The sequence below is a fragment of the Anser cygnoides genome, chromosome 21 (assembly GCF_040182565.1).
Source record: "Anser cygnoides isolate HZ-2024a breed goose chromosome 21, Taihu_goose_T2T_genome, whole genome shotgun sequence".
Lineage (NCBI taxonomy): Eukaryota > Metazoa > Chordata > Aves > Anseriformes > Anatidae > Anser > Anser cygnoides.
In genome coordinates, this window is record NC_089893.1 from 6,166,543 (window position 1) to 6,191,531 (window position 24,989).

General features: G+C 45.1%; 1 protein-coding gene across 1 annotated transcript; it reads right to left on the reverse strand.

Moving 5' to 3' along the window:
• Window positions 1-862: 862 nt before the first annotated feature.
• On the reverse strand, window positions 863-24,269 carry LOC136786722 (uncharacterized). Its single transcript, XM_066981171.1, has 32 exons — window positions 24,177-24,269; window positions 23,328-23,492; window positions 22,943-23,094; window positions 22,548-22,716; window positions 22,188-22,296; window positions 21,524-21,669; window positions 21,049-21,174; window positions 20,448-20,627; window positions 20,047-20,271; window positions 19,621-19,747; window positions 19,097-19,296; window positions 18,234-18,446; window positions 17,182-17,327; window positions 16,509-16,636; window positions 15,526-15,658; window positions 15,084-15,216; window positions 14,547-14,699; window positions 14,031-14,157; window positions 13,613-13,824; window positions 12,742-12,904; window positions 12,261-12,343; window positions 11,318-11,478; window positions 10,909-11,062; window positions 10,350-10,537; window positions 10,172-10,250; window positions 9,548-9,679; window positions 8,184-8,293; window positions 7,358-7,473; window positions 6,057-6,171; window positions 5,329-5,466; window positions 3,832-3,991; window positions 863-2,460 (listed from the first exon to the last, which is right to left on the reverse strand). The coding sequence occupies exons 5-32, from the start codon at window positions 22,244-22,246 to the stop codon at window positions 2,444-2,446; spliced, it is 3,924 nt and encodes a 1,307-aa protein (XP_066837272.1). The 5' UTR covers window positions 22,247-22,296; window positions 22,548-22,716; window positions 22,943-23,094; window positions 23,328-23,492; window positions 24,177-24,269; the 3' UTR covers window positions 863-2,443.
• Window positions 24,270-24,989: the final 720 nt, after the last annotated feature.

Sequence of the window (24,989 nt, forward strand, 5' to 3'; positions counted from 1 at the left end):
AAGAAAAGATCAAATGCTATTCTGGTACTTGTACGGCACATACCAAGTCATCTATGATTTCAGTACCTCACAATGAAAAGCTATTAACAAGCATTTTCTTTTCTAGTTAGCTGTAGTTTTTTTTTGTTTGTTTGTTTTTTTTACTTCTGAAAAGACTTCTCATTTTGACCATAAATTTAAAGCATTCCTCTTTACCTCAGGCTTTTATTCCTTCCTGAGGAACACAGCTGACACAATACTTTCTCCTCTCAGGTTTGAGAACAACATTACAGAAACACCTACCTTAGGCCACCAACACGGGAACTTTGGAGCAACAATGCTGTGATCTTTCAACAGTGGCATAAACACAGCTTCTTGAGAACCTTCATGTCCTGTTAGGGATAAAAGCATGGCATAAAACCAGAAACTTAAAAAAAAAAAATTTTTTTTTTTGGAGGTCAAAACTGAGGTTGTAAGGAAACCTCTGTCCTACAGGGAGGCAATCCTAGCTTCCACTGGACCATTTTAAAAAGCAACTTAATTTCAGATGTCCAATTTCTGGTATCTTAGCCCTGTCTTCAGTAAGTGTTCAAGATCATTAGGTTCTGTTATCTCTGACTGGAGTTAAGGATGCTCACAGGCTTAGACAGGGAATCCAAAATGAAAATTCCCTATAAATTTCAGCCTTCATTTGTGTGTGTGTATCTCTTCAGCTGCAAAGGAAAATAATAGCATCTGCAATACAGAGATTAGCAAATTTACATACATGTAACTCTGAGTAGTACACAAAACCCTCTCTCACTTAGGAACTGTGATGTATAATGGTTCTGGAGCAAATTCGTCACCTTGCCATTCTCATCCGTCAACTCAATTTCACCTGCAACACACAGAAGTCCTGGTCAGGGTTCAAGGGCAGAAAGTTACTAAGGGCTACGCAATTTAACTCAAGACATGTCTCAGCTATGCAGATATAATCCACGTCTGATAAACAGCCCAGAGTCTGGGTGCCTTTTACTTGAGGACTATGATCCAGGACCACCTCAAAACAAGTTATCTGCCTTTCACTCTAACAGTCAGTCAAGTTAGAACAACCCATGCTTTTAGTCAAGGCAAAAACTAGTTTGTATAGTTCAGCACAAAAGTCTTTTGCTGTGGGGTAAGCTGGGTCATAATAACCTGCATCTGCTACAGTCTAGGAGAATTCAATGGATATTCATTATTGTTATGTTTGTAGCTGGCAATTGAATAGGCTTAATTAACCTGCCTGTACTTAAGCACTGAGTGTGAAAACCTGCAGAGACTCTGCCAGCAGATCCGGACCGGTACTGCATTTCATTTGCGCTGACATACTAATGAAATCCTCATCGGACATTTTCTTCGGATGGACATTCTCACTAGTTGTTTTCACTGGACCTTTTCTTCCAACAGCATTTGAAAGCACTGTATAGAGCCCTATCTGGATGAGAAGCAAGGATTAACTACATAATGAGCACAGCCAAGGTGGGCCTCAGTAACTGCGACACACACCACTGGAACGTTGTCTGGCTTTGTTAACCCACTAGGAGGCTTGATAAGCTTCACACTGGAAGACAAAAGCAGCAGAAACCACCCAGTTTCGGCAGGTGTTGCTTCAGAGCCACACACAGCTGTAAGCTGGAGAGGTTCCTGGTCAGGGAACTCACCATACCTCCCTTTTCACACTCACAGCCATGTTTGGTGCCCTCCATGAGGAGCTAAACTTTACCCTGAATGCTGAAAAGGGCCTTTCATTTTCTGTTAAGAGAGGCATAAGTCAAAACAACTGAAGGAAAACCAACAGCCCTGTGATCCTTCTTCGAATTCCAAATTAAGTCACCCTGGACTTGGTCAGTCTTATCAGCAGTCTCAGGGAAACAGCAGCCTCCCAAACGTGAGGGGACTTCAGAGCTACTCCAGACAAGCTTGACTTCCAGAAGATTTCAGAGAACACTAGACAAAGAGCTATCAACAGTAAATACTTTAGAAGAACAAAAATAATGGTTGCACCACTCCTCTTTATATTTGTTCTTTCTTTCAGTAACCATCAACAGAACATGAAAAGAAAATGCTGTGTGAAATTCTGGTCTTCTCATTGATATTCTTTCATTTTGTGGAAAAAAAAAAAAAAACAACAAATAATTTGAAACAAAATTATTTACTTATAACTGAAGTGTACTTGTTAAGAAAACAACAGTGGGGAAAAAATCAGCAAAATTCTATATACATATCTTTGTTTTGATCTAGAATAAAACTAATTATTTTCATTGGAAAACTGTTGCTATGAAAAAATTGTCAGATTTTACTTGCTACTGCCTTCCAACATGCCTTTTACAAATATCAGCTGGAAGCACAGCACAGAGATAACTCTATCACCTGTGTACCATATTTTCCAGTGGATATTACAGAGACAGCAGTCACTGAAGATACTTGTGTCCATGTAGTACTGTTATATCTGCTGATAACCTGAAAAGAAAGCAATTAGGAGAGCAATGACAGCCTTTTCATTACTATATCCCAGAAGGCGGCAATCACGGTGTTTTGTAGCGGTTGCCTGTAGGTACATTTTGCTTCCTAAAATCCTTTCATTTTCTGAAAGTCCCTTCAAAGTGTCAGCAAATAACTAAATTCTCCCAAGGTGCAAAGGAACTACAACAAAGCTTTTGCTTCTGGGAGCAAGCTCAGAAAATGTGGAACCACCAAAGTGAGTAGGTAAGGGCAAAAAACAGGCAGTTCCTCTGGATCGAGGAGAGACACCAGTTTATGGAACTGAAGCTGAGAGCTTCTGTCTTGGCTCCCAGGCACTTAAGTCTCACCCTCTTAATACCCTCTACAGTTATGCAAAGGCAGAATGAGTAAGCACAGGTTTGTGTTTAGGAACCAGGAAGGAGTGGGTTCACAAACCTCTTCACACATAAGCAATTCAGTAAACACTGAAATGAAAAAAGAACAGACTTTGCTGTTGAAAACAGTTGGCTGAAGCCTACCAATGTGGTTTGCCAAGGCATTGTGCTGGCTCACAGACGAGCAAGTTTATGCTATGCTACTTCACCTGGAGCTAAGGAATACGGTGCAGAAAGAGACAGCAGGTGTGCTGAGTCCAATCTTGCTCCTCAGAAACAAAGCCCATTTTGCAGCCAGGCTCTCCTGGCATCATAAAGACAGACTAAAAGAATAGAAATGGTAGAAAAGATATATTCTATTTAAAGATCAAGCTCACAGAGCATTGGACACCAGCAGATACACAGATTGCTGCACTCTCTGCTACAGGGAATTATTTAAGTGTACTCTTTGCCCAAACATCACACCTCTAAAGGCCTTCAAGGTCTCTGCCAGCAGACCTTACTGATCAATACGATTCTATTGAAAACATGCACAGGCAGCGTAGAAATGCTGGGCAAGTCTTTGAAGTATTGCTCTGAACTGTACCTAAAAGATCCTCACAACTATCCTTGATATCAGAGGTGAAAAAGGCAGTACAGAATGCACTGGTAAGAGGGGGTGACCCACGGCCTCACATCTTTTCTGCTTTACTGACTTAGCAATGAAAACTCTGAAATTAGTAAACAATGTTAAGAACTTCAGCTTTCCTCTCAAGCCCAGAAAATTATTGATGACTGAGGGTAAGTGTGAATGTACTTCAACCAATTAAAGAAAACAGAATATGGATTTTCCGTGACATATTTGACCGAGTGAATCTCTAACTACGTATGTATCTATCACGATACTTCAGATAAAGCACTCTGTCCACAGATTCAAACATGCTCCCATAATCTGCCTTTAGGTATTGCCTTATGAGCTAGGTTCCTCAAGGAAATGGGCTGGTGCCTAGTTTACTTTGCTGAAGATAAAATAGTTCTGCTTCCATCTCTTCAATTCTCTGAGCAATGCAGTTCTTCCTTATTTCCAGCAGCAGGGCTTCATCCCTCTTTGTGGCCCAAGAATCCAACAGCTCTGAATATTGCTGAGCTCCCCACGCTTGTTTGTTGCTTGCAGTCTATTACAGAAAATCAAAACAAAAGCAGAGTGTAGATTCAGTGGACAGCATCAAGGGATGGCTAAGCCACCACCGCGGCCACCTGGCTCAGTGGACAGGTCTGGGACAGGATCTACTGCCAGCACTATACGCTGACGCAGTGACTCAAGAGCATGTAGCAAGCTGCGTAGGGCACACTCATTGCACATTCTGACCTTTGCAGAGCCCAGTGTATCTGAATTTCAAAATACTGCAAACAACCCACGCCTTATTACATCAAAGCCACACCAATAATAATCTCAAGCTCTAGGCATCGCAGTCTAAAAATTCAGCAACAGCTGGAGGAAAACATTCAGTGCAGAAGACATCCAGCTTATTTTAATTCTTTGTTTATTTACTGCTAGAAACAGGTATACATGAAAAGGAAGAGGCTTCTTATTCTCTTGCAGGAAAATTGCTCCCTAAGATCACAGAACTTGGCTATATTGTAATGGTTTCACCTGAATCTTTTGTGATGAACCAAAAAGCTCTAACAAACGAGTTCATAAGAAACAAAACCCCTGCGTTTTTGCAAGTACCTGCTGGGAGACCAAAAGACACAAGAAAAATAAAAGGACTTGTACCTGAATGGCTGTTCTCCACAGCTTTCTCTTAAAAACTGTAATTTCATTCAATATCATGTTATTCTACACAGTGTTTGAATTCTCAGCACCTCTGCTTTCCACTACATAGCTTAAGGATAGGCTGTGTCACTCTTCGTATGACTCAAGGAATCTGCTTATCACTGTAGCTTACATAGTGGCTTTTGAAAAATAAATGGAGAGACTAATGAACAAGGAATATACAGGACTTATCCAGTATCACGCATGGAGATGAGAACAAAGGAGGCCTGACTCCCAGGTTCTGTCGATGAAGCACAGCATTTAATTCAAGCTGTTGCTTCTCACTCGTTAGCATGAAACCAGAGCTGTGGACTGAGCTCAGCTTGATACTTACACCGTAAGGACATGGAGTACGTGAGGAGTGAGGTATGCTACTTATCTTGCAAAAAACTTTAAGTAAGGGGACATTGCCTGACAGAACCAATTACATGAAAAGAAAGTCTTTAAGTTTAAGTGAAAAAAGAATCTCTTCCATTGTCTAATATTCCGAAATAAATACTGGAGCTTACGGTGGTTCAGATTGGAATGCAACTGATTGGCATAAGCACATGTTTTCTGGTGTGCCTTTTTCACCTGCCTTCACCTCTGCAATGCAATGAAGCTGAATCACAAGGGCATGTGCCTATGTAAAGATGAGCTGCTGTGGCCACTGCTCTATGGCTGGTTAAAGACTAAACAGCAAAAGATGATTCATACCGTAAATGACTCTTCCTGCATTCTCAGCTCCTCCTCCAACGATTCCCCATCTTCCTGCATGCTCAAGGCCCGTACTGTCAGTTCAGAAAACTCCTCATTTAGCTCATCCAGCCTCTCCTCCAGTTTCGCAACCTTCAGCTAGAGAACACAAAATACCTTCGTGGAAAACAACAAACACACATTCTACAATGGCAGCATCTTCTAGCAGGGCTCAGTCAGTCTTGGGGACAGGCACGCCAATTCAGAGGATACAGGTCATGTCATAACTGCAAGTAAAAGAGATGTCTCACTGAATGCAAATTCTTAGCAGGAGTTGTAGCAAGAGAGAAATGCAGAGGTGATGCTGTTGTTTTGCAGACATTGGCCAATCGATGTAATGTGTCTGTCAGATTGAGGTTGAACAAGATTGTCAAAAAATTACTAAAAAGTTTAGGTGTTCATACTTAATTTCTAGAGCATAAGGACTTCATACTTTTCTGAAATTAAGACTCTGAACCGACTCTCTGTATTAAAGACTGTCTGTATTAAATCAATACACATAATTTGAGACCTTTGATGACTATCATCATTGTGCATAGGGTGAAAGTTAAAAGAGAAAACAGAAATTCTTAACTTCCTAAACACTAGAGATTTTTTTTTTTCCCCCTGCACACTCAAAATATCAGGGAAAGTTTTAGAGATGTTGATGGATGACTGTCAGAGAAAAACTAGTAAAATGAATGACTGACCTTAACAGCAGAGGAATCTAACATCCAGTTGTAGTCACTTTTCTGAGAACTTTCCATCCTGTCCTGGGTCTCCACTTGCAGCTTAAGGGCCTGGTACTTTTCCAGACTAGACACCCTAATTGGGAAATAAACATGACAGGAATTGCCAGAAGGAATCACAGAAGTACAGCCCATATTTTATCTATTTCTTTTCCGAAGGATGGAAAGAATGAATGAAGGAAGGAAGGCAGGCAGGCAAACATACACGATAGCACTGTGAACTGTCTCATCCTATATCTCCAAGTAAGTCTGGTAGATTAGACAGTGAAAGACTTTTTGCCACATTCTGTAGGGATAGGACAAGGGGTAATGGTTCCAAATTGAAAAAGGCTAGATTCAGATTTGATATTAGAAAGATATTTTTTACCACAAGGCTGATTAGGCACGGGAACAGGTTGCCCAAATAAGAAGCGTTCAAGATGAGGTTGCACAGGGCTTTGTGAAACCTCATCTGGTATGAGGTGTTCCTGCTCCTGGCAGGGGAGTTGGACTAGATCTTTAAAGATCCTTTCCAACCCAAACCATTTGATGATTCTATGATTAGCAAAAGGGATTTCTCTGCCTCAGTTATATGCCTGAAGAATACTTGAAACAAATGATTGCAGGTAACTGACCAGAACTGAATCCAGCATTTGGAAGGAGAAAAGTGTCAGCTGTAGTAATAGTTTTGCAGCAGAATACGAAGCAATTTGTATTAGAACATATGAAAACATTTCCATCAAATATTTTTCTCTATCTCTAGTAGCATATGACTTCTGCTATTAAATGAGAGACTTAAAGCTGACTTTTCATTAGAATAGCTATCTTTTCTATTTACGATAAAAGACTTTAGTTCCCAAAGTAAGCTGTTATGCCATTCTCTTTCTGTCCTGCTCATATTCACAACAAAGACACCAGTTCAGAAATCCCAATGTCTGTTTCACTGTTTAACCCATTCCTGCGTTAAAAAACATAGAAACAGGTTTGCAAAAAAGGAAACTGAGGCACTGGTCAATGACTTTCCTAGAGCTTAAAAGCCAGATGATGAAATTGGTCTTCATAATGGAATCCTGAATCTGTACCACTACAGCAAAGCTGATTCAGGACTCCAGATCATGAGCAGAAAAAACAGGATGTTGGGAAACACAAACTTTGATAGAAACAATGTGTTGCCACCCAAAACAGAAGAGTAACATATCCACTGTCTAGAAAGACAAAGTAAATCATTCTACATAGTATGAACACTTTTATTTCTCTGGCAGCAATCTGTTGATGTGTTTTACCTCTTTTCTGGGGCTTTTTCCTTGACACATGGGAGCGGTGATACTCTGATGCTGACAAGTTCTTTGAGCACTGTCTGAGGGTCAAAAGGAACAGCTAAGCAACCTCCTGAAGAATCCTGAAGTTGGAGACAAAAAAAACCCAAACACCCAAATATTGCATAGAACATCACAATTCCAGAGATGATTTTACCCCAAACATGATCCAGTAAGTTTTGCAACCTGATTAGTTAGTAAAACAGACAAAAAGTAGTTACTTTCCAGTGAAGAATTTCTGGTCATCAACTATCCTGCCAAGCTGAGATCTAGCTGTAACTATAGATCTTAATTCTTTACTGAACTAGATGTTCACAAGCAGTGCTGAAGAATCCGCTTTCAAGGAGGCGTTAAACTCTGTACACCTAAAGAAACTTTCCATTCCTTGCTTCATACAATGAATGTCTATTTAATGTTAACATCCCTAAATGCACTGGATGTAGAAGTGGGGAAAAACATGTAGTAGAAATCTGCCTTACACAATGGAGAAAATATTCCTGCCCAATAACACCTAATCACAAGATGCCTCTTCTCGTTAAAAAGAATTCTAGCTTTCTTACGCTTCTTTCTTGCATATTAGAAAGGTGTATCTCAAAGAAACTCAAACTGCTGACTGCAAATAAAATCAGGGTAATACCAAAAATTCTAGACAAAGCCAAAGATCATGCTCAGGCTCAGTCAGAAAATCCCCCAGTTCCTAAAAAATCAAATCATTTTATACTGCTTCTGCCTCCTGGCTTCCAGATTTGCAGGCTAGATAGTTGCTGCCGTTAGAGGAAATCACCATATTTACCTTCTCTGCTATCCCCCATGAATGCTGGAAAAAGGCATTGGCAAGAGCCACGATAGCTCTGTTGAGCTTCATCAGAAAGCAGGAATGACCGATACCAGTTGAGGGACAACCTAAAGCGAAGGAAAAGGAACAGGACATATCTGTTGACATCAAGACTGTTTTAAGTCAGAACATCAAAGAGGCAATTCTTCTTCCTGTTCTTGCACACTTAAGATGTACAAGTATACCCCTTATCCATGACACAGAAGTTTTTTGACACACACACAAAAAAAGCAAAAACCCAAAAAACAAACTGATGCTCCTAGGTTTCATAAAATCCTGACTGCTTTTGGGAACAGGACCCCCCTATTTACCTATGTATCTCAACACAAGGTGTCATTTCCCACGTGCAGAACCAACATGAAGACCAGACACTGCCTCTCCCACAGCCTACACACTCCTCATCACGCCTGTACCTGCTGTGATCCATGCCACAGCGTTCAGCAGGATAGCAGTAAATTCCCCTGCATCTTCCAGCCTCGCTGCACGTACATAGAGGTACTTCGTGGTGGCGTCATAGTAGCAGTCCCCAGGGCTTGGGAGAAGCTCTTGGCCTGGACTTTGGGCAGGAACTGAGTGAGCCAGTGCGAGTATGAAAGCGGGGCACGAGCAGGCCCCGATTAACAGGCGCACCACTGCACAGCCAAAGCGATACACCACAAACTGGTGAGGTGACAAACTGGCCAGGTCTGTGGGGATGAGGGCACTCCTCGTATCTTCTGAGGAACTGTCACTTAAACATTTCTCTGAAAAGGAGGAAAACAGCTGTTGCGGTACATATTAAGCCAGCTGAATGCTCCATCTTGTCCTCTTGCACATGGCAGCTGTCTGCCAACTCTTATTCACTCCTTCCCTGCTGTCTGCTCACTGTGCCGCAGCCCCGTGCCATGCCCTGTGCAAGGCTCCAAAGCCACGGTTTCTTTTCCATCACAACACTGTCTGAGGGTGCACTGGTAGCCCAGCCCCCTAAACATGCCAGTAACTACTTGGGAGTTGTTTGAAAAGGCTGGCAGAGGAAACTTGGCCTGCCACTTGGAACTTCCTCTCCTTCTGCTTACAGAAGGATTTAGAACTCCCTGATGCCAAATGCCAGGCAAGCTGGCCTTTCCAGTCTACACATGTGAATTATTCAAGCACTTCGTTTGGCTTATCAGTCTTCTGGTGACTTCCTTCTAATGACCGGCAGCTCAGCAGCAGACATTTTTGTGTGCAAATGCTTTACCAAGACAGCAAGGATGAGAGGCGTCTTTCCACCCAGTCTTATAATCTTATACTCTATCCCCTATAGGGAAACAGAAGCTGCAATACAGACTAAGCTTTGTTACCTGGATTACGAAGGTCTAAAGGTTGTTGCAGCTTCACCAAAGCTTGCTTGATCTCACACAGAGTCGTGGCAAGGGGGGAAGCTGCTATCAGGCCTTCCACCTCCAGCTCAGTCAGGTAAGCCAGCTGGGGATCTAAAAACAGGGGGACACTTATAACAACCGAAACTAGAAGAAGCTCTTCATGGCTGGATGACTGCAATAAACATGCTGCTGAAGGAATACTTCATTCAGCAGAGAGAATGCGTGTCTGGAAGCTGTGAGGGTCACAGAACTTATGGTGTAGAATTTTCCTGACCTCCTCATATTAACACTTAATAAGCATAGTGACACTCAATCTCTTCCCTCCAGGTGGCTGCTTAATCTAGAGGTATAAAGGGCTCTATGGGGATCAAAGATTCTTAGGTTCCCTCTTTTTGAGGAACAGAGGGGACAGAAGTAGCTTTACTAAACCGGAGAACTTTCCAGTTATCCACCTCAATGAAAAGAATTATGTGCGAGTAAAAATAGCATAAACGGGGAAAGGTAATTATACATTTGCTCTGTTGACAAAATACAGATCCTCTCTTAACCCGGGCTTCACTGAGTCAGCCTTCTATTGTGACCTTTGTCAAGTGGCATACTCACCATGTTCGTCATGTACAGGGAAGCTGAAAAGAGCACCTTTTCTACGGAAAAGCTCACATTGCTGAAGCAGCTCACAATCCTGTGGGATAAAAGAGGGCCCAAGAGTTAAACAAATGGGCAGGTGGAAAAAAACAGCAGAAAGGTGAGAGATGGCCCTGCAACAGACACCGCAACTCACCTGCCCTTCCCCTACTTCTGCTTTACTTTCACCGGCCAGGCTGCCCAGTGAGGGTACAACCGCCAGCGCATCCTGTCCTTGGACCTGCTGCTCCATCTCTTGTTTCACAGAGATATTCTTGTGCTGAGCTCTCCTAAGCAGGATTTCCAGAGCTTTCATTAACTCCGTTGCCTCTTGCCACGGTGAACCTAACAGAATCCAATAAGCAATTAAATTGGACTTCTACAGAACCATCTGTCAAGTTGTCATCACCAGAGCAAAAACAAGAGCAGGAACCTTTCTCTGAAACTTCCCCCCGATGGCTTCAAGATGCCTCCTAAGAAGATGACCAGACACTGCCATACTCATTAGGCTTGGACTTCTGGGAGGTGCTGTAACTCTGTGCTCACCCATGCCTAAGCTGACAGACCTGTATTCTGTCAACAGGCTGTCAACTCTTCAAGAATTACAACAACACTGGAAGCCACAAGCTCATCCGTACGAGACATGCCTTTTTTTAACCATTCCACTGTTTCTTCCTTCCCGCTCCACTTCTCTCTTGCTCTGGCCTTTCTCTCACCTGTGTGCCCTACTGCTTGGAAGTTGCTGCTACAGTGCTCATCACATGGTTCAACGCCCACTGCTGCCCAGCTGCTCTCTGCAGGTTTATGCCCACAAATCCTTCGCTTGGCAAAGATTTTCTGGCCTCCAGAGTCCAGTGCTTGCACCATGTCCTGTTTATAACAAAGTAGTATTTTACTTTGCAAGCCTCACAATCCATTCATTTCACTGTCTTGCTCTCATATCAAAATAGAGACTAGCACAAACTACTTTATGCTAGGGTAGAATAAAAAATTAGTGTACAATAAAATTAAAATAGGGTACAGTTGGGAGTAAGACCTATCATTCCCCACTTCAGGGGAACCATCCATCTCACAAGTTTCACAGTTCCAAGACTCCCCTTCCCTCAATTGTTTCTTCACACTGACCATGAGACCTTGAATCTGCTGTCTGATTCCGTTGTAAAACACCAGCACATCCATCCTGTGTTTTGCCAGCTGAGATGCCAGGTGCAAATTCTGATCCTCCAGCTTATCATACAGGGTGCGAACACTGAAATCCTCCAGATCTCTCACTGCAAAACACTCTTCTGAAACACGAGGTAAGTCTCAAGCTTGACCACTGGCCACAAATCTATTCTATTTCCCCCCAGGGGGCACTGACTATCCGTAGGAGGTAACAATGTTTTGTGTACTGAGAGTAAATACCATGAATAGGCAAGACATGTAAGAAAAGGTCTCATTCCCTAGTAAGGGGGAGGATGACGGAGCGTTACTATCAACTTCTAACTTGTCCAGTAAACTGTCAGGGTGCTACTTCTCTACCAGATTTGTAGCTGTGAGTGGTAGTTTCTCCATGAACTGTTCTCAGCACCACTAGATAGTGCCATCTACTGGGCTCCAGACCTGCTGTGAACATCCTGAAATTGCCAAGATGAGGTCATCGAAGGCCTTTTTAGGCCCACGAATCACATGCATTCAGAGAATAGAATAAACATCAGAATAACCCAGGGAATTTTTTTTAAAGATCTTTTTTTCTTCGCTAATCACTTGAACCCACTCTTGCTCCAAACTATTTTTCAGAGCTAGCCACTTGACCTCCTACCTTCTAGGAAAAAAAACGCTAATTCATTCCAATGATAGGAGGTTACAGTCCCCAACTGAAGAGATTAAACGAACCTAAAATAAAAAGACGCATGTGTAAATGTCTACATACAAGTGCAGAGCAGTAAAAGTGCCTGTGATCATGTGTGCACATATTTCTAGGTGAGCAGGTACCAAAATTATCATACCAGGCTAACAGAAGATACAGAATGGGGAGTAAGTGGTAAGAAGGAATGGGAAAGCAGCTGGGGATGGCACATCACTTCACCTTCCTTATGTGCAGCTCCTTTCTCTTCAAAGCCAGCATCTTCTCCAGAACCACGAGGGCCAAGTGTCTGATAGTACTGCAGGCTAGAGGCAAGGACAGAAGTTGGTGAAGGGCATCTCTGTGTCTGACATACACATTCACCCTGGTCAAATCAGACACTGCACTATCACCACCTTAGTTCAAGCAGAAGAACATTTTTTTTTCTCTAGATTCAAAACAGAGGAAGCCTAGGTCAGGTAGTTCTTACAACAGTACTCTGTGCAGAGGGCATGGTAGAGCTGCCATACACTGTGCTGAAAGAGAGCTGAAACACTGCTGGGGGACACCAAGAAACTTCCCACGCAGCCAGAAACTCAATCTATTATGTTCCTGGCCAGGAGTCCAGCCCTGGGGACTGAAGGAGTCAGGAAGTGCAACAGGACAGGATTTGGTACTATCGAGGTGTGAGCTGCTGCTTATCTACCACCCAAAGGCAGCTTACCTGTCTTTAAGAAGGACGTACTCTGGGGAGATGTGTGGCTCACCCAGGCTCCTCCACCGTGGCTTCCAGCTCTTCAGGGGGTTAAGGATGGGGACAGTGGGCTGTAGCACAATAGCCAGGGTTGTCAGCACCACAATTAAGAAGCCCAGAACAAAGAGCACCGCTAGAGAAGCCACAAGGGATGGCAAGAAGTGAGAAACATAGGAAGCAGTTTGTGTCAATAGCACTGTCTCCCTTTACTAAATGCTCTCCTTCCCACAGAAACCAACATTTAGCAAGTTTCATCTTCATTACACGGGCTTCTGCTCCTCCCCTCCCTGATCTGGTACACACAGGCAAGGAGACAAAATGTTTTCCATGCAGGCAGTGAAGAGAACCAAGACTCATGCTTTCATTTCCATCATTATGCTGTCCTCTCTCTGAAGGACAAGAGACTGGTACAGGCAGAACATTTACAGAGAGGTAGGGCTTTGGGAAAAGACCTTAACTGCCCTTGTGGTTAGCCTTTAGTGAACTCTTAAATGATGCATTTAATTTCAGTTTAGTTTATCATGGAAACATACTGACACTTTCTGCTTTCATGCCAAGGGAAACAAAGCCCTCAATTACTTGAATTCTTCAAGCAGGGTGTGGGTAGAAACACAACTGCTCCTTCCCTCTCTCTCCCTTCTGCTCCTACACAAGCAGGTTCTTGGCTACAGAGCAGTGAACTTCGGGAAGGAAAAACTGACGGGGAAATGGATTAAAAATGACAAAGCCCGTGGATTGATGGCGTTTCTTAAGAAATGCTGGTTTAAACACACCCAAACAGGTACAATGACGGTTATGTCAAAGCATCAGAGTTCAAGATCCCCCAGCATTTTGGCTGTACCTGTGATAGCAGCCCAGTTAGGAGCTAAGTTCAGGTCCTGGTGCTTCAGAATCCCATGTCTGGCCAGCTGGATCAGAGAAGAGGGCTGGAAGGACACATTTCTGGGGCTGCAGCCCACATTTGCTTCATTTACAGTCACAATCAAGAAGTGTTCCTGAATGGTCCTATCCCTGAACACATATGTCCCAGACTCCAGAAAAACATGGGCAAACCTAAAAGGGAGAAAGAAGGAAGGCACAGGTTGATCTAAGTGTCCTTTAGCCTGCAGCAGTGATGACAGTTAAGTACATGGACCTGAACACACCAGACTTCTGTATTTGCACATGCTGTTTGCTGCCAAGGACCTAGCAATTATGTGAAAGACTCGCTCTCAATTTCTGTGCCTAACACATGCACTATTAGTCACACCAGATATTACCAGGAGATGTTGAGGTGAGTCTCCTGGACGAGGTGGTCTAGCCTTCGGAAGGGTCCAAAATCCCAGCTGGGGTTGCTGTTGTAAAGATGCTGCTTCTGATAAACTGGGTAATGGCTGGATGTGCGATCTGGGAACAGTTCAGCACAATGTCAGCAACTTTGACCCACTTCAGTTAGGAGAGCTGATGGTGGTCTCACAAAGTGCTTTGTGACTGCATTTGCTTTACAGGGCCATACAGCGTCAGCTCCTTTGTTTGAACTGTGCTTTACTACCCAGCAAACACACTCTTCTAACAGAGGAAATATATTATCTATAGCCTACAGAAATCCAGTCAAAATGTAAAAACACCAGATGAGTCACTGGCAGAGCCTAGACTAATGATGAGGAATCCCTTGAAGGCAAGACAGTCTGGAAGGTGAAGGAATGTGCTCGTACATGCAGCGCTACCAAAAGTACAGTCACTGCTCTGAACGCCGATATATCCACAAAGGGCACACAGACCCAAGCAACACTCACTGTGAGAATCGATGCTAAGCTGGAAAAGGATTGTGTCTCCTGCTTCCAGACATACCAGTGGGTTAGGGACAAGGGGCAAAGCATGGGTATCTTTGAAGAAAGCCCTCTGCACTTGATGACCTTTCTGTAGCACCTGATCTGATGAAAAATCTCCTGCCACAAGCAACAGAAAAAAAAATAAGAATCAACTCTGGAAAATGAGCAGCATGTGATAACACCCAGCCCCTGGCAATGCAGAACTCTTTTGTATCTGTGGATGGTCTGAGCACACAAGCCCAAATTCTACTCTAAGTGACACTACCACGCACCAGGATTACACTGGAATCGAGAGCCAGCACACATACTAACAGATTTGTCACCAAAGGAAGTTTACTTTTAGCAAATTTGGAAGGCCAAAATCAATCCAAAATCTTAATTTGACAATAAATACCCTCTCTGTGCCAACTTGCTGTCCTCTTGCTGTGCAGACTTGAAAGTAAATTGACAGCTGAGCCCGGCTGGGACCTCAGTTCACCCTGATGTGTTCTCAAACCTTACCTGTGAGAAATGCATCCAAAACATCTGTGCTGGAGACAATAAAACCTAGCACTCCACCAGGGCTAAACAGAACCAAATGCACCCGCTGGCTCTTCTGCACATGGTCGTCTGGGCCCAGAACATTTGCCACTTCCTATTAAAAGCAAAGGGGAACACTGATCACTGACAGGATCAACCCTGGGCTCAGACCCTGGTTGTGATCACACCTTATATTCAGCTGGGTAAAGTGCTCCTAGTGAGGTTTCTTGCCACAGTTCTGGACCTGTCATTTCTCAGGAAGGCACCATCCTGCCTGATCAGTATTCTGGGCCATGAGACATAAGGAGCCTCCCTTCTCTCTGCTCACAGCTTCATACCTTTCAGTACCATCAGCCCCCAGGGGTCTCTATGTAACTGTCATCTCTAAGGGCTCTCTCCAGGCTCTCACATGATCCACACTTACCCTGACTTCTCCTTCACTCATCCTCAGAAGCAGCTCTCTCTTGATGCCAAATCTCAAGGAGATCCGTGGGGCTTTCAGCAAACACAACTGGTCACAGAGCTCCTCAGCTGAGACATACTGCTTGCAGTGACATCTGTACAGCAGAAAAAAGGTCCTGCTTACTTATGATCCACGAGCAAACAGCTACAAAATACTGAGGGTCAGGCTAGCCCTGGTATCTTACAATCTACACAACGAGTGGACCTACTCTATAGTCATGGAAAACAGGATAAAGCAAACTCACAGTCCATCTCATCCAGTACTGTGCTTGTTATTTAATATTTCTTCCTTAGCACAAGGACCACACATGATAGGCCAAAATGTGATAGCCCACTCTCTACCAGGGATTAGTTACAGTCTGGAGCAGAGGGTCATGTATCCCTCCCCAAAGTTCTGCCTTGATAAAATGGTTGAAAGCAACAGAGTATAATTGTAACACACCAACTTTCTGTGCTGTGCATGTCAGGAGATTCTGCAATACAGAAGTTCATTCATGAAGAGAAAAAAAGCAGCATATGACAAGAACTAGTTTCAATGCTTCAGTCAGTGTTAGAAGGGGGGATAAGAACTGGTTTTGGTTCTGTTCTAACTCTAACAAAGTCATCATCCACTTGAGGTGGGCTTAATCTGAGATATGTGGAAGAGATCTCCCTCAGAAAATGTGAGTTTTATCCACTCTTACATCGTCACTTGGTGGCCATTCTGTTGTCTCCACCCAAGCACACAGAAATCACTAGGTAATTTTAAATACACAGGAAGAGGAGTGAGGCCAATGAACAAGGACTGAAGGCCAGCATCTCCACACAAAGGAACTCCAACAATGGAAAGTTTCTCAAAAACACCTCCACAGGTCCTACCCTGGAATTACCTCATGGGCTCCGTAACTTAGCCAGTCAGAACTAATTGTGAAGTGTTTCTTAATGAGAGGCTAGGCTGAGACTTACATGCCCAGCTCTGCATTAATCTCTCCACCTGCAGGCCCACAAGATGGAGAGCAGTCGTATTGCTCGGGAAAAACGCACTGGCGTGTAGATGCCAGACGAACCTCTCCAGGAGCACAGAGCTCATCCACCTAGAAAACCAAGACATCCAATCTGTGAAACCTGACAAGCTCTAGTGTTTCAACAGAGAAGCAGCATCGCTGAAACCCTCCACTCATCACTGATGTTCAACATAATGTCAATCCAGCAAGGGTTGCTAAATGACAACTTGAAAAGCATGAAGAAAGATCACAACAATTTCACTTTCCATCCAAATTCCTCAACCAGCCCTAATGGAGGTTTCCATAGTGAAAATACAGAGGCTTAAATTCCTGCATCTGGCATCTGAGATGCTTAGCTTCTCCCCCTTGTCCTAGCACCCCAGTATCTTTTGCCTCCAGCCCTCAATGAATTTAACCTTGCAAGATTCTGTGAAAGAAGACAAATGCCATTAACCCACAAGGAAGGGCCAAGGCTAGCGAACAAAATAGCTGAAGTGCTTGCTTGTGTCTGCAGCAGCTCAGTGAACTGAACTCAGATCGCACACATCCACAGACTCAGAACCAGCACCAAAAGCACCAAGCTACTCTCCCTCTCCCGTGTGTCATGCAATAACTGTTTTGAAGCCAGATTTTACCTGAGGTAGGCAGTCTTGATCACTGTTGCCGTCAGGGTTTTCCTTGCCTCGCTCGTCGTAGTACACGTAACCTGCCTGGCAGATACAGGAGGCATCTGACTGCTGGAAAGCCCGGTTCAGCCCACGGCAGGTACAGCTGGTAGCACCTTAGAGAAGGGTCGGATTTAAAGTGGAAATCAGGGTAAGGAATATAATTTGCAAAAACTGTGCTCACAGCAAAGGAGCAGTTCCTGTGCTGAATACTCTGGGCAAATCACACTGCTTGTTTTAGTCACTCCTGGAGTTTGCTGTCCCTCTAGCACAGCAGAGCTAAGCCAACAGGAAAGCCCGCAGGAGCCTTTGCCCCACCAGCACAACCATTTGCTGCAATGTCCATTTAACAAGAAATGCAGAAAGGCCCAGCTGGGAATTGTAGCAACGGCATTTTGCCAAGCCCTGTTAATGTGTAGGTTAAGCCACCAGACAGGATAAGGACCCAGCCAAGGCTGCTGAGCTCCTCTCTGCAGTTTCTCTGTGCCTCAAGACTCTCAAAACCGCTTGGCTTGAAATGCTGGAAGAATACTGCACAACACATGGAGTAAGGCATATGCATTCTCTACTGTACTTAGCTTCCTCCCCTACGCTTTTTCAGTCTTTTCCTGCTTTATTACGGTCCCGGTTAGACATGGCCATAGTGCCCAATTTTGGCTCAAAACCACAACTACACTTACTGCAAGCTCTGCAAAGGCAAAAGTACTCCACTGCTTTCAAAGCAATGATAGAACACAAATTAGTAGGGCTGCTCATCTATTCCTTCCTTTGAAGGAGGTGAAATCAAAACCCCTTGGCTAATAGAAGATAAGAGACAAAAGAAAGCTTTGAAAAGTCAATCCTCCTTCTTCCAGGTGGGGCAGGAAGAGCAGCTGGGCCTTGTTAGCACACACAGCATCATGAGGATCCCATGTCTTGCAGTCCATGGGGAAACCACATGGAGGAATCACTTTTCTGGGTGATTTTCTTATTAGATTTTCTCTCAACTGCAGGGCAAGTTTCACTGACAAACAGCAACTCACCAGGCTGCGACGAAGAAGAGCTGCCGCAGGGAAAACAGGCAGCCTGTGCAGAAAGGTGGTTGAAGGTGCCAGCAGGACAGGCCTGACAATCCTCTACATGCTTTGCAAAGTTGCTGCTTCCATGGGTCCCTGGGGGACAGGGAAGAGGGGCAGGTGCCAGGGGAGGGCAGTAGTAGCCGCTGGGACAAGGCTTCTCCTGGTAACTCTCACTGCCTAGAGAAAGTGGTGGGATTATCTCAGATACAGACACTGTTTATGGAACTGAGCAAGTGTTAAAAGATAGACAGAAACCCCCTTATTTGTTCCAGTTACACATAAACATGCACCTTTATATGTTACATGCAAATATATAAAAACACATACACATACAGACATGTAGAATTAATCACCATTCAACATTTTTCAATTTAATTTATTTATATTTAAATGTCTTGACTTGTTTGTCCCAGTTCTTTGGACAAATCCAGTGGCCACAGTGGGTAGGCACGATCTCCTCCACGCTTTACAGCATGAGCTAATACATCACTGAACTTAACAGAGGATTCCAACCAGGGGAGACCTCGAAAAGCTTGTAAAGCTATTTCCCTCCTGCCCAGCAGGATCCATGCAGCACTGGCTGTCACACCACAAGGTTTGAACACCTAGGTTCACACTTCTGGTAATATATTAATTCCTGGTCTTGCAGCTGAGTCACAAAATTGGAGGAAAAAGGGATCACAGGGGCCAGAGAGATCATCCCCTCCACCCACACCAGGGATTTAACACTGTAGAGGATCGAGAGCTTTGCCCATATAGAACTTAGAGCTTTCTGGTTACAATTCAAGCTACTTCTTGTACTACTTCTGCTTAGCAGCCCCATTTACCTTGTGGGCAGATGAAGCCTGCTGGGCAGGGCTGACAGGGGGCAGCGCTGGCAGAGACGTTACGATAGCTGCCTGCGTCACAGATTCTGCAGAATTTCTCAAATGAATCCCTTGGACCGGGCAAGCTGAGGGCCATGAATCCTCCTTCACAGGGCAGTGGATGGGCACTGCCTGGGGGGCAGTAGTAGGGAAACACACACCTGGAAAGCAAAACAAGGCAGGAAGAGAGGAGAAAAGTCTCTGAAAATGTTCTGATTTCTGGACTCAATCACCAGTGCAAAATTAAAAACGATTCTCCTCTGGTTCCGGGCTTAGGCTAACTCATACAAATCATAAATCATCCTATGCAGTCCTACCAGTCACCAAATCCCTAACTGTGATTACGAAGATACCTTTGCTTTTGCACAATGCACAAAAACTGTGGTTGAAGCAGTAACACAGGTTTTATCACAGGCAGATTTCACAATATTCAGAGTTTTAAAAAACCCTTAAAGCTGGCTCCACCAAACACATGAAGTACTTACAGCTGCTCAGGGCTATTGTATGTTGACGAGCCTTCAGGACAGTAATACCCAGCAGGGCACACGGAAGGTACGGCTGTGTGAGCACCACAGTATGACCCAGGTCTGCAAGGCTTTGGATTCACTGAACCTGGAGAAAAAGGGGAACCAGAGACTGATTTATGTGACATTCCCAGAACAGGAAAGCATGTGTTGGGAAGACAGTGAGCAAGATGCCTTTATCAAGTGTTACTGTCCATAAAAACTCCACTTTTTCTATTGCTTACTAAAGGACATAGATCCTTTGCAAACCAATTAGCCATTTAGCATGAAATGCTAACACACCTGAGTATCTAGCCCTGGATTACTTATGCCCGCTGTGCACTGTTCACCCATCTGGACTCAGAAAGAGCTGGAAATAAAGAAAACCAAGGTGCATGTTTACATCACCTGCTGGGCATTCAAAGCCAGGTTTACAAGGTACTCCTTGGCTGTTAGGTAGCCCTGTGTGTGCTGGGTCTGGGCAATAGTATCCAGGTGAGCAGGGACCACACTCTTCCAGTGATTTTGCACCCGGCTGGCTCCTGGAAGTACCAGGTGGACAAAGGAAAGCGTCCCCTTTACCAGGGCACCAGTATCCCAGGGGGCACGGATAATCCTCAAACCTGCTTAGACCTGTTAGAAAGAGAAAAGAATGAAGAAAGGGAGGCTGAATGGCCAGGAGGTGTTTTAGAGAAGAACTCTAAGCTCACTGTGAACATGAATTACCTCTCCCCTTCCCTATCTCATCTTGGGGAGTTTTGTAATCCGCTCCAGTGGTGGGAGAGGGTTGGCTTTCATCTGGCACTTACCTGATAAAGGGCAGTGATAGCCTGGAGGACATGGCTGGCAATCTGTCACACTCTGAGCTCCGGGGTGTTTGCGGTAAGTGTGCGGAGGGCATTTCTGAGGTGCCAGGAGATTGCTTTGGTCACTGACGTTACCTCCGAGGCAATAGTGTCCTGAGGGACATGGATAGACCTCTGAATCCCCTAACAAAAAGAAAACCAAGGTTATAAGAGCCATATTTTCACTGTAATTGGAACACTTTTCTTCTGTTTCCTCCCTGGGTCCTTCCTAAACTACCACATGTATGTCTATGATCCACCTCCACAATTTCAGCCCCTCTTCTGGCAGATGGCACACAGAGATATTTGCAGACTGGCTTTGGTCTTACGCTCTCCTACATTTCCATCCTTTGACGGAACAGCGTATCATACCAACAGTGTTATATGACTCTTCTCTCCACAGACTCCAGAACTCATCAGCAGAGACAGCGTGTCCCACTGCAAGGACTGTCCCACAGTGCAGTATCTGATACCAAAGCTAGGCTGACCAGATTCAGGGATACGTACAGCTCTTGTGAAAAGCAACTCTCGTTCCCTCCCCCTCATCATTCCCCCAAGTCCCAACCTGCTTTGCACCAGTGGCCGGGTGGACAGGGCAGGCAGTCTTCTCTCCGCCCAGCCCCTGGAACATCTCTAATAGTATTGGAAGGACACGGTATGGGCACCTCAGAGCCCTCCAGGCAATAGAAACCTACAGAAATGGATGGGAAAGAGTTGCAGGTGAAATACAGAGGCCCTCCAATGGCAAAAAAAGGATTCAGCAAGAGTCTCCTGTTGATGAACAAGACACAGATGTTAGTATTCTGTGCCTATAGAGAGCCAATCCAACAGCCTTCAGACTCTTCCGGACTGGCAGCTTAGCACCACAAATTCAAGGTGGTGTATTTGGTCAGGATGTTCAAAAGATGTAAAAGCAGAGGACGCTGATGAGCAATGACAACTTCTAAGCAAGTATCATGCAAGGTAACAGGTGCTCCCCAGTTAGAAATAGAAACAACTCACTGTTCTACAATTTATACACTTCTGAGAGTCTCCCTTACCTGCAGGACACAGCCCAGCACAAACCTGACCCCAGCGGCATCCAGACAGAAAGCGCCAGGAAAAGCCAGGGCCCTGTGGAGCAGACTGCGAGCTCCCAGCAAGGCAGAAGTAGCCAGCAGCACACTTGCCCTCCAGCTGCCCATGCCTGGAGCAGAGAGAACAGGAAGAATTTATATAAGACCTGCTGATAATGACTTGGTACATAAACAGAGCAGTTGTTACACTGATAAGAGGGAGAAAACAGACCCATTTTTGCCACTTAAAAAACCACGTAGATGACTGGAGTGAGCCAAGCACTTTTGAGTTCAAGTTCCATGAACGTGGGCAAATTGCTTTACATGAAATTGTGGACGACTTTCCACTGGACTGGACTTTCTGGATAATTTTCTCTTTTCACAAACACTGCCTACATCTCTCTTTCAGGTGCTCCTTTACCTTTATTACATCATGGCAATGTCAGACTGCTTTGAGATCTCTCTCCAAATTCACAGATCCAACATCTCTGTACCCAAAAGCTGTGTCTGGGCTTATACTTAATTCTTTGAGAGAGAGGAGGTAGAGAAACCAGGAAGAACTTAGCATTGACTTATCAGCACAAAACAAGGATGCCTAAGTGCTTAAGACAAAGTGAAAAAACACCAGATTGAAATGAACGGTCACTACCTGCAGTAGTGGCCAGGTAAGCAAGGCAGGCATTCCTTCTCATTCCAGAGGCCAGTCATATTTGGAGGAGTAAAGGTGCCTTCAGGACAGGTCTGAGGAAACCGTGTGCCTGAAAGGGAGAACAAACGAAAAAAAATAATTAGGAAGACCCCTGTGATCTGACATGACTCTAGAACCATATCAATGAGTAACAAACGACGCCCAAGAAGGCAGATGGCGCTATGTCAGATTTGTTCATTGTCACTTCCCCATCCCCTACCCTACAGGAAAACAAATGCAAGGCCTGTACAAGTCTGGGGCCACAACGAGGCATGCAAGGTTTGAGTCCTCAGCATAGCCAGTGTGCCAGCTTCAGTGTACCTGTGGGACAGTAAGAATGCGGTGGGCAGCGCCTGGGGTCTCCTGCCACCAGGTCCTGGCAGTAGAATCCTCTCTGGCATGGAATGCAGGACGCGGAGCCCCTGGCCGGCTGGTATTCCCCAGGAGGGCACGGTGTGGGGTGGGCTGCCCCTGACTGGCAGAAGTGACCCTGGCAATGACAGAGAAGGAAGAGGATTGCATGGAGATGGTGGCAAACTTGGGGTCTGCGTGAAGGGTGAATCCCAGCATTAGCAAAGCCTGGGGCAACACTACCTGTGGATGCAATCGACATTTCAAACAGGCCTGTAAGATACTCTGCTGCAGTGGAAGACACATACCTCCTGCCCAGAGCTGAGACACATCTCTTTCACTACCCAGACATCACTCAGCAGTACCTTAGGGCAAAGGAATGCTGTGGGGCTGAAAGAGCTGAAGTTTGCTGGGCAATAAAACCCCTCAGTACAAGGTCCTGTTGGAGAGCTTAAACCAAGGCTAGCACAGAAAGACCCAGGATCGCACGGCACACAGCTCTCTGGAGAGGTTCCACCTGAGGAAGAAAGGAGAACTCCAGGTCAGTGACAGCGGACATGGAAGCATCTCCAGGACAGTCACAGTTTTATAAGCCTCTATTTGTAGCGATAACACATCGCCATTATCAGGCTTGGCTGAGTGTGTCAGCACTGCAGTGACCAAGGGGCAGCCCCGCACCACAGCTGCCAGAAACCAAGACCCTGATCACTGTGGACTACAGGAGAAACCTGGGGGTGAAGTCACACTCACCTGTGCCGTTGTTCAGGGTCCCAACCGGGCAGGCGACTGGGAAGGGAGTTCCCTCTGGACAATAGTGCCCAAGCGGGCAGGGCCCGCTGAGGGGGAACCCAGGCGTCCCGTGTGGAACAGCATCAGTGGCTCCCCCCTCACAGTAGTACCCAGCCGAACACAGACCTGCCGTGGGAGAACAGAGGGGGTAGCCGTGGCACTGTGGTCAATGAAGAGGATGGAGGCACCTCCTCAAAACCTCAGATGTAGGCAGATAAATCAGAGGAGAGAAGTTGAAGCCCATCCTTGTCCCATGTAATCACCCTGCTGATACCCTGCACTGTTCACCTTTGGTTCATCTCCTCTCTTCCCCACCACCTATGCCATCTATCACTTCCTCTCTTTACTTGCACTGACCTCAACTGGTATTTTTTATTATCTAAATTCTTTAACTTCTTCCCCAGATTTTGTTTTCTGTGAAAAGAGTTCTGCTTTTCTTCTCTTCATGTGTCCCACCTTTGCATTTTGGCCCAGTAACAACCACTCTGAACAAACAAGAAAGTGGTGGGGGAGGGAGGAGTGGTATATAGGACAGAAAGAAGACCAGTAAAAGCATTAAGAACAAGGAAAGAGGGAAAGCAGAGAAAAATTAAGGGACACTAGGAAAGTAATGCAGGAGGAGACTGAACACCCAAAACAAATGCTCAATTAAAAGAACGAAACAGAGAAATGACTGATAGGAACAGACAGGATATGAGAGCACCCTCCAGTACTACCCCTGTTCTCTGTGTTATGATTTCTACTTCCTCTGATTCCTTCAGCCCTGAATCTGTGACCCCTCTGGTGTGGGAGGTCTGCTATTAAACTCACCATCAGGTTCCCAGTTAGCATCTCCTCTGCAGTACCTCCCCACAGGACACAGCTTACAGGCGGTGAGGGCCAGGGCCCCCTCCAAGGCGTTCAGCGTCCCCTCAGGGCAGGGCAGGGGAGCAGCAGTCCCTGCTGGACAATAGTAACCTGTGCATCGAGAGATGAATGAAATATTGCTCAGAAAAGAAAGGAGGAAGAAGCGGGAATGCTGACCTTGCTCTAATTATTGTCAAATATGGCATTCCCTGGGGTGAACCACTGCTATGGTCAGGCAGAAAGATGTTTGCATGATTGTTCTGATTGCATGACAGGGGATTTGCTGCACACATGCACTGCTTACCTCTGGGGCAGCTGAGTGGCTCCACGGTGGCAGCACCGGCTGCAGGCCGTACCAGCTGGGCAGGGGAGGCAGACACTCGCCCCAGGCACAGGGCTGAACATGCCAGGCTCACAGGGCAGCTCTACCCCGGTGCCAGCAGGACAGTAGAAGCCACTGGGACATCTGTATCCATGAATCCCATCCAAAGGGCAGGGAGCAGAGCTTCCCTCCAGGCAAACATACCTATAAGGAGAGAATTCAGTCCTGAAGCAATGGGCTCACAGGCTGTTCATAGATAATAGATATGGGAGGCACTAACCAAGAACCAAAGGTCTGCATGTTAAGAAACATCCCTTCAAATATACATTTTATTTCAGTTTGGACAACAATTGCTCCTACCCCAACCAAGCAGCTGTAATTTACTGCCCACCTGATAAACCTAGTAAAAAGCTTTTTTTTTTTTTTTTTTCCCCCACTAAGCTGTCTGGAAAGTG

Coding starts and splice junctions, on each gene's coding strand:
- LOC136786722 (XM_066981171.1), bottom strand. CDS start 22,246: ATGACTGGCCTCTGGAATGAGAAGGAATGCCTGCCTTGCTTACCTGGC. Junction 19,748..20,046: donor TGGCTTTGAATGCCCAGCAG/GTGATGTAAACA, acceptor CTTTTTCTCCAG/GTTCAGTGAATCCAAAGCCT. Junction 10,538..10,908: donor CCAAGCAGTAGGGCACACAG/GTGAGAGAAAGG, acceptor GGATTCTGTTAG/GTTCACCGTGGCAAGAGGCA.